General features: G+C 43.6%; 1 protein-coding gene across 1 annotated transcript in view; it reads right to left on the bottom strand.

Annotated features, from left to right (window-relative positions):
- LOC117415009 (PDZ domain-containing protein 8-like) overlaps positions 1-9,970 on the bottom strand; it is a 77,974-nt gene extending 68,004 nt beyond the window's left edge. The window contains exon 1 of the mRNA XM_034024910.3: positions 8,840-9,970. Coding sequence (XP_033880801.3) covers positions 8,840-9,735 — 896 coding nt within the window. The 5' untranslated portion in view covers positions 9,736-9,970. The remainder of the gene's footprint in view (positions 1-8,839) is intronic.
- Between the last annotated feature and the right edge of the window lie 216 nt (positions 9,971-10,186).

Below are 10,186 nucleotides of genomic sequence, written 5' to 3' on the forward strand. Positions count from 1 at the left end.
AATTGCTTATGCCTCAAAAGTATAGAAAATGGCTATTATTCCCCACAAACTTTGCTTTTGTGACCAGGACAGTGATATTTTGAAATTTACCTATTTCCAATGAGAAAACGGGCGAATTTGTGTCTTTTCGTTCACATAAAGTCAGAAAAAAACAACATATCAATCCAAATTAACATGTATTTATACTAAAGTAATACAAAAATGACTACAAAAGATTTAGAAGTGAGTAGTTTTTCGAGATTTACGATTATACTGTAAATCACTTTCACGAATCAGCCCCAAAATGTAGTCTCCCATCATGTTCTCGTTATACTGTCCTTGGTAGCGGCGTTCAAAGTCCAGTATATCCTGGTGGAAGCGCTCGCCTTGCTCCTCCGAGTACGCTCCCATGTTCTCCTTGAATTTATCAAGATGAGCATCAAGGATATGGACTTTGAGGGACATCCTACAGCCCATTGTGCCGTAGTTCTTCACCAGAGTCTCAACCAGCTCCACATAGTTTTCGGCCTTGTGATTGCCCAGGAAGCCCCGAACCACTGCGACAAAGCTGTTCCAAGCCGCTTTCTCCTTACTAGTGAGCTTCTTGGGGAATTCATTGCACTCCAGGATCTTCTTTATCTGTGGTCTGACGAAGACACCGGCTTTGACCTTTGCCTCAGACAGCTTAGGGAAGAAGTCTTGATGGTACTTGAAGGCTGCCGACTCCTTATCTAGAGCTCTGACAAATTGTTTCATAAGGCCCAATTTGATGTGCAGTGGTGGCATCAGCACCTTCCGGGGGTCCACCAGTGGCTCCCACTTGACGTTGTTCCTCCCCACAGAGAACTCGGTCCGCTTGGAAGGGTCCACCATGCAGAAGTAGCAGTTGCTTGAGTGGTCAGTGGGTTCCCGCCAAATTCTTGGGATAGCGAACTTCATGGCTCTCTTTTCCCCTCTGTACTATCCTACAAAAATACATTTATTTCACCCATGACTAAATTGTAAGAGATTCTCGCAACATTTTTCATATATGATATATTTTTTCAATAACATTGAAAATTGTAAAACATTTTAAAATTAAAAACTTTTACAATTTTAAAAATTTTAACAAATTTTATAACATAAAATTCCGAGCAACAATTATCCATCTTACCTTCCAGAGTTTTTTTGCAGTGCTCGCAGGTGAAATGAGGTGCCCAGGGTTTGTCTTGATCCCCGACAGGCATGCCGAAATATGCCTTGTAGGCCTCACACATCTTAGCAGATGCTTCCACTGAGTACTTTTTCGCTCTTGTCTTGATAAATTGGCCGCAGACACAGCAAAATGCGTCTGCCGGATGCTTGCAGCCTCTTGATGCCATCTCAGAAAAATGCAGATATGTATCCACTTAGGCAGCTGGAACTAAACTGAACTGGTGGGCTTAAGGCCCCTGTATTTATACTACTATTTATATTACTGGAAAGTTCTAGAAAGTTCTAGAAGTTACTCCAAGTTTACTCAGCACTGAATCTATCTGGAATGTTCTGGAAAATAGGTAAATTTCAAAATATCACTGTCCTGGTCACAAAAGCAAAGTTTGTGGGGAATAATAGCCATTTTCTATACTTTTGAGGCATAAGCAATTAGGAAATAACACTTACTACCCAGGAACAAAAAAAAAAAAAAAATTGTTACACAGTGATATCATCTCGTATGGTTTGCTACTGAAATGAAATATCCAGTAGTTCATCAAAAAAACTATTGTAGAAAAAAATCCTTCCCTGAAGACGACAGGCACTGTCAAAGATGGAAAACTAAATTGGACTGGGCTCCTTGTATTTATTGGTAAGTGTGTATATATTGTGGTGTTTCATTCTCACTATACACTTCTTTGAAACTGACTTGTACTATTTCAGTTATTACTGTAATGTTACTTTGAAAAAACAGTGAAATTAATTTGGAGATGCATAGCTATCTGACATCAATATTAAGTGAACTATCCTCTTCATTCACTTTAACAGGGAGTGCTAATTCTACACTTAGGTCTACAGCTAAACAATATACCCCACTGTTACTGTATCTGAATTCATAACAATGATTTTCATTCTCACAGGTGGTGAATGGCATCTACCTAATAAATGACACTGGGATCAAATAGAGGAAGCCTTCCTATGCCACAGCACTTCTATCACTCCTTCAGTGATGAAGACATGAGAAATGGTTGCGTTGAACCAACTGGGCCAACAAAGAAAACCCCACTTGACCAAGAGAAAATTAATGTCATCAAAAGTGTGTATGACCCTTTTTTCATATCAGTAGAAACCATTGGTTAAATTGCATGAATTAGTTCACTTGTACTGTCATTTTGTTTGTTACATTAACATTTTTTTATGCTTTCAGGGTGCATTGGGGTCAAATTTGGGGAAAAGGTTCTGGAAAAGTCATGGATGCAAATAAGAGTCAGTCTTAATCAGAAATGCTTAGACCAAATGAAGGCATGGAAAAATCTACAGCAGATAAACAAAAAAAATCCTGTACCCACCTAAAAATAGATACAAGCAAGTGCTTGTGAATGCTTAATTTGTTGTTTCTTTGTTTTTTCTGGAAAATAAAAACTGTTTTCTTTGCGGTAGTAACTAAACATGTTTTTATCATACTCCAGATCTTTTTCTACTGTTTCATGACATATTGTATGACTTGTGCAGGATGTTCAATAGGATCTTCTAAAATGTAGGGGATCCTGAGCAGTATTGGACAGTATTCTGTGTAAGGTTAAAATAATATTTCACTTAGCTGACACTTATCATAGCTCACACATTTCCATTCATACAGCTCATACAGTTTAGGATTATTGGTACATCCTACAAGATCATTAATTGTAGAAGACTGTGGCAATATGCCCCGTCCCTGTGTGCATGTGTGTGTTATAGGTTGCATGTAGTGTGTTAAAATTGGTGTATAGATATGGCTGCACGGGATATAAACGGGTGTGTACAGCACGAGTTATTTAAAATGTATAATTGTATTTAGTCACTGGGATTGCACTTCACGAGCATTTAAAAGTATTTAATATGTGAGCATGGGGTTACACATAATTAATTCACGAGTCAAAAAAAAAGGATTAGAAATATTGTTTTTTGGGAAAAAAAAGAGGAAATGGAAGGCTGGAGAGATGGCTGCCGGGACCTGGAGGACCTCCTTGGGGGCCTCGAGGACCAAGGCTGGTGCCTTGACTGTGGGGTCTATGGACACACAGTGGCGATCTGCCCCTTCCAAGGTGAGGAGGAGGAGGAACCAGCCCAGGAGAGGAAGGTAGGGAGAAGGAGTAGGAAGAGAAGGGGGAAAGGAAAGCTGCAACAGCAGGAGGAGGTCGGGGATGATGGCTGGGAGGTTTTTTTTAAAGAACCTTGCGGCAGAGTTATGCCCTGGCTGTGGGGCTTATGGGCACACTTTAGCCATATGCCCCACGCAGTATGAAGAGGAGGAACTAGCACCCAGACGGAGGGACCACGAGCGTCCCGCGCCCAGACGGGGGGGACCACGAGCGTCCAGACGGGGGCTCCGCGGGAATCCAAAGCCCGAAAGGCACCTGTTCCCACCTTCACCAGCAGAGCAAGAATGCCTGCTGTCCCCATCACAACCAGCAGAGGCAGAATGCCTGCTGGTTTCCCCATCACAACCAGCAGAGGCAGAATGCCTACTGGTTTCCCCATCACAACCAGCAGAGGAAGAATGCCTGCTGGTTTCCCCATCACAACCAGCAGAGGAAGAATGCTTTCTGGTTTCCCCTTCCGAGACAGAGGAAGAACCGCACCTGTCCCCTGCAAGTGAGGTAGAACCGCACCAGTCCCCTGCAAGTGAGGTAGAGCCGCACCAGTCCCCTGCAAGTGAGGTAGAGCCGAACCAATCCCTGCAAGTGAGTTAGAGCCGCACCAGTCCCCTGCAAGAGAGGAAGAGTCGCACCAGTCCCCTGCAAGAGCGGGAGACTACACGCTACTCCCACCTCCGTCGCCAGGAGACTACACGCTGCTCCCACCTCAGTCGCTAGGAGACTACATGCTGCCTTAACCTCCACCGGCAGGAGCAGCGCAGCAGGAGCTGCCTCTGCCTCCACCTCCTTCACCGCCTGAAGCAGAGCAGCAGGAGCTGCCTCTGCCTCCGCCACCTCCAGGAGCAGAGCAGCAGGAGCTGCCTCTGACTCCACCACCTTCACCGGCAGGAGCAGAGCAACAGGAGCTGCCTCTGCCTCCACCAGGAGCAGAGCAGCAGGAGCTGTCTCTGCTTCCATCACCTCCACCGGCAGGAGCAGAGCAGCAGAAGCTGCCTCTGCCTCCTCCACCAGCAGAGGATGAATACCTGCTGGTTCCGCCTTCACTGTTGTGGGAGGACTGCTTGCCCCTCCCACCTCCACCAGCAGAGGGTGAATACCTGCTGGTTCCACCTTCACTGCTGTGGGAAGATTGCTTGCTGCTCCCACTTCCACCACCAGAGGAGCTGCAGTCGAGTTTCACACCGCCCACGGATGCCTGCCTCGCACCGCCCACGGATACCTGCCTCGCTTCGCCCAAGGGTGCCAGCCTCGCTTCGCCCAAGGGTGCCAGCCTCGCTTCGCCCAAGGGTGCCAGCCTCGCTTCGCCCAAGGGTGCCAGCCTCGCTCCGCCCAAGGGTGCCAGCCTCGCATCGCCTGGGGTTGCCTGGTGCTCCGCATCACCTGGAGGTCCGGAGACCACCAACCCCAGCAGCAGTTTCGCTGCCAGAGATCGTGGGGGAGGTCAGGAGACCTGCTCCCACTGCAGCACTTGGGCTGCAGGAGATACTGTGGCCGGAGCCCCAGAAGAGGGAACAATTAAAGTATTTAATATGCGAGAACAGGGTTACACATAATTAATTCATGTGCTGGGATTCAAGTGAATAATTAATTAGTAATTGAATCCCGGCACAATAATATATATAGATGCACGTTTTGCTCACTCTGGGTTTTGTGTTCGTGAGTGGAGAACGGGTGTGGAGAGGAGATAAAAACTGAAAGAAACAACAATTGCTATTGCGCGCTGGAAGCACCAGCGCGGTACTTGTTTGTATGTTCGTCCAGTTTGTTTGTCTGTCTATTTACTTTGGCCAACGCGCCGTTTTGTTTGTTCAGTCTGTGTTTTCTGTTTTGTACAACCTTTTCATTTGCAATAAACCGGCGCAAGCAAGCGCCTTCATCATTTCACCGTCCTGTGTGTTTCCTTTCCTGGGTCTGACGTAATCACTCAGCCAGCCGTGTGACAAAGACCCATATTCGGAATTATCGATTCTATACAGGATCTTACAAGATCCTGTGGGATTCTGACAGGATCCTCCAAGATCGTGTAGGATGTTGGAGGATCCTACAGGATCTTGTCAAAAGCTCACACGATCTTGTCAGGATCCTTCAAGATCTTGTAGGATCCTCCAAGATCTTGGAGGAACCTACGCAGGATCCTACATGATCTTGAAGGATCCTGCGTACGATCTTACAAGATCTTGTAAGATCCTGACAAGATCTTGAAGGATCCTGCATAAGATCCTACAATATATTGTAGGATCCTAAACGATCTTGAACGATCCTGGTTTCAAGAAACCATTGGGGCAACCTTGCCCAGCAAATAGGCACAACTGTAAAAGCGATCAAGGTTGCCCCAGTTGTTTCTACTAACTTGGCTTGTGTTTTTCATGCAAGTTCAATTAGATTTTATTGTCTGAAAAACACAAGCCAAGTTAGTATAAACAATTGGGGCAACCTTGACCCCCACCGCTTTTACAGTTGTGCCTATTTGCTTGGTGCTGGACAAGATTGCTCCAATTGTTTCTTCTAATTTACCGTATTCCTTCGAATTTAAGACGCTCTCGAATTTAAGACGCAGCCCAACTTTACCAGCCTCAATTTGAGGAAAAAAATAAAACTTCAAATAAATATGCATTTACAAAGATACAACCTCAATTATGCTTAAATACATTGTAGATTAACCACAGAGCTTGTTTATTGTGCTGCACACTGTATAATAATTATGATGGCGTCTCTGTCATACACATTGTGGCAGTCCTAAGGGCTTTTAAAAACACAGGGTGTGGGCACAGTTGGCCGTCATCTGTTGGATAACACAGGGGAGCCTGCTGAATTTAAAACAAGAACCAAGAGCAAACTCAAAAAGTTACCTATCTGGAGTCTGACCAACTAAAAGAAAGAGGAGCAGCACATTAATGTAAACAAAATGACCTGCATATAATAATAATAATTGATGCTGTCAATTACTATTATTTATTTCTTAGCAGACGTCCTTATCCAGGGCGACTTATAATTGTTACAAGATGTCACATTATTTTTACATATACAGTACTGATTGTACTGTGGTCACCAGTTTAGGGTTTTTTGCAAAGACAGACCAGCCTACACCATTCATTCACGAAACAATTCTTTGTACTACAAATGCAGTTGTGCCTCCAAATATCTCTGAATTAAAGGTGCGCTAAACAAGTATTAAAATCTGTGTTACCTCTTGTTTCCATTATCACTGATCCTCTTTTGTTCTACTTCTTGGCTTTTCACACTTAAATTGTAATTATGCAGATATACTCACGTGCTTTAACTGGTGTAAGGGTCCTATATAAATACACTTTTTGAGGGCTCCAATATATCAGCACACAGAAAAGAAAAAAAAAATTCTTTAGCATTTATAAATACTAAAAGAAGCTCAATGACAACAAATTAAATGACAAACATTTTGCCTAGAAGTCTTTCTAAATGTCTTGAACACTGAAGACCCTGAGAAAGTGGCTGATGTCGGAAGCACTACCACGCACTAAATGTGAAAGCCCAGGACATCAAAGTAATTGCTGCATGTTAAGGCATTCATCAAATACAATTCTATAGAATTAAACGTTTATGTTGCTTCCTAGAAGCCAATCTGCAATTCCTGTCAAATGGTCTCACTGCAATGTGACCTACAGCACAGGAAATGTACTTGGAAGCAACAGTACAATTTATTGATCTGTAGAATATGTACATCCCGAAATAACACCCAAGAAACACAAACTAAAAGATTTTAATCTCAAATAAAACAGGACCAGTGACAAGTTTGCTTCAGTGCTAATAAGCGTTGTATCACTCATTAAGGCTGGGACAATAATGACATTGTTTTTTTTGTTTTTTCTTTATTACCAATTCTGGCTGTTGCTTATAGCAATGACTCACACATTGCTTTGTCCAATGATGGTGCAGCATTGATGCACAGTTTATAAGCGACATCCACATTAGAATAGCCATGTTCTATACTTTTGTATGGGTGTCAACATAACACACAGGTTACAATATGCATTACATTTAAATTGTGTTATTGCTCAAAATAATTTAAACATATTAAGCCATCTCGTTTCAAGAAAACCCTAATTCAAGAAAGTACCAATGCATTGTAAAGTTTTAAACTTTTGTAGCACCGCTAAATGATTTATTACAGTACCTGCTGGAATAGGAACATACACTTACCAAGTGCAGTTATCAAGGGGGTGAACAGGTGCATGTGTTTTACTAAACACTGTATTTAGCTTTTGTGCAGCTGTAGCAACAACAGGTGGGTAAGTGACTTCCACTACCAAAACACCTGTTTGTAACTCTTCCACTGATACAAATAAGAGATGCATGTCCTACAACATACAGTATGGAATTATTGGGACCTTCATTTAACACAAGAAAAATCTTAAAGCTGTGAACTACTGCAACTCCCTCCTGGCTGGCCTCCCTGCATCCGCCACCCGTCCACTCCAGCTCATCCAGAACTCTGCTGCTCGCCTGGTGTTCTCTCTGCCTCGCTTCTCCCACGCAACTCCACTGCTCCGCTCACTCCACTGGCTCCCGATCACCGCTCACATCCAGTTCAAGACTCTTGTACTAGCCTACAAATGCCTTGACCAGACTGCACCCAGCTACCTCCAGACCCTCATCTCTCCCTACACCCCCACTTGACCTCTCCGCTCCTCCTGCACTAGAAGACTGGCTCTACCTCCTTTACGCTCCCCTGCCTCCAGAGCCCGCTCCTTCTCTACCCTCACCCCGCAGTGGTGGAATGACCTTCCTATAGATGTCAGGACTGCCCAGTCCCTGACCACCTTCTGGCACCTCCTCAAGACACACCTCTTCAGACAGCACCTGTAGAACTCCTCTTTTTTTCCCCCTGGACACTTATCACTCTTCCTTAAATGCGCTTTACTTGCTCTTATCTGCCCCCTATTTTACTGCATTTAATCCTGTACTTTAGAGTACTGTAATCTGTTAAGTGTTATTTAATCTGTAGTATTTTATATTTAATTATATGCTGATGTAACTATCACTGACACTGTTATCTGCTCTGTTATTGAATTGTATTTTGTCATACTTGTACTTGCTAGAACCAAAGTCATTGTATTTATCTTGCTCTTAATTGTATTATTACTTGTACTGTGATCCTTGAAATGTATTTTTGTTTACGACTGTAAGTCGCCCTGGATAAGGGTGTCTGCTAAGAAATAAATAATAATAATAATAATAATAATAATAATAATATATACAGAGCTGCGGCTGCTATGCACTGCCGAGGCCTAGAACACACACACACATATATATATTATATATATACACATACATATATATATATATATATATATATATATATACACACACACACACATATATATAAAGTAGGTTGCTTTTTTATAAGGGATTTATTAGCTGTAAGTGTATAATGTGCTTAATGCAAGTGACGTAAAACAGTGAGGGTCGCCTATAAAAATATGACAGGTTATATTAATGCATGGCCAGAATAGGGGCAGCTTAGGATATTAAATAACTAAGTTATTCGTTAATTAGTCAAACGACAGTTTTACCTGATTTTGTAATTTGGCAATGTGTGTTTCCTCTTGATAACTCTTTTCAGCTGGTTTACGATGATGGAGGTAAGTTGGGGCAGGGGTCTGCCTTCGAACTGCGACCTCACCTCAAAGTCGATGAGGGGGTCCTCCAGGAAGGAAAAGGACCAGTGGGAAAAGGGCATTCGCGTGAACTGCAGTCTCAGCCGCCCGACTACACGAGTCATCTTGACGAACAAATACGCTGATTTACCGAACACCATTTCCACGTCAATAGCCAGGTGGAACCCCCCGTTATACTCCAGGTCCACCTCGAAATTGAGTTCCTCGGGCATGCCATCCTCGTTGCACGACACTGGTCGGATAAGTTTAGCAGTCTTGAACACGGGCAGAGAATTGCCTAAAGAGAAGTCCCGTAGACTAAGCCCTTCCAGCAGCCTTCCCGCTGTCTTGGTCTGCAGCAGCTCTTCGAATTCCACCTTGATCTTTTTTGTCACCCAGTGTCTGACCAAATGGGTGTCCCGCAGCTCTCGGAACAAAAACAAAAATATTGCATTGAGGAAATTGCAGGTCTCTGATTTGGAAGATGCATGTAGCAAATCGGGTTGTGGCTGTGACGGCTGCTGCTGCTGTTTGGGACTACTGCTGCTGCTACTTGTACTAGAAGCACCGTCTTGTTGTCTGGAAGGGGTGCTGTCTTCTTGTTTCGCGGTTACCGTGTTATCCTGTTGATGGTGCCCTGTTTCGGCAAGTTTGTTATTAAAATAATCCCGCAGAGCTGGCTCGGGCACTGCTTTGACATATTGCACTGTCCTGGCCACTGGCTCGGGGCTCCTCCTGTACAGTAACAGGAACTGTAACAGCAGCGTTATGAGTGCCCCTGTAAGTGCCGAAACCAATATTAAATAGATCATTGTAGACACCGCTTTCCCGTCGCTTTTTTCGCGTTAAAATGATGCCATGTGTTTTCCCCAGTTGCCGTATTTAACAAAAGCAAGTTCCACCTGGTCGCTCATAAAGCTGCCATATCATCTGCTCCTTTCCTGGGAATGCAGGCGTCACTGCTGATTGGACATACGCATCGTGCGTAACGATAAAGGAGTTCCTTACGTCGGCTCGGTAAAGTGTTGCCTGTGCGTAGTGATGAAGTTTGTTCGAGTGTGTTTAAATTAAATTATATTTAACTCAAGCTGTACAGAATCCGGATGCGATAAAAAGCTGAAGTCATAATTTGCAGACCTTTGCTCAGACAACTGGGTGTGTCTGGGACCTGAACTCGCAAACCCCGCAGCTCTAGGTTATGTATCATAATTATATACGACGTTATACAAGAAAATACACTTTTTTGACAAAGCCGCGCATTTC

This window comes from Acipenser ruthenus, chromosome 7 (assembly GCF_902713425.1).
Source record: "Acipenser ruthenus chromosome 7, fAciRut3.2 maternal haplotype, whole genome shotgun sequence".
Lineage (NCBI taxonomy): Eukaryota > Metazoa > Chordata > Actinopteri > Acipenseriformes > Acipenseridae > Acipenser > Acipenser ruthenus.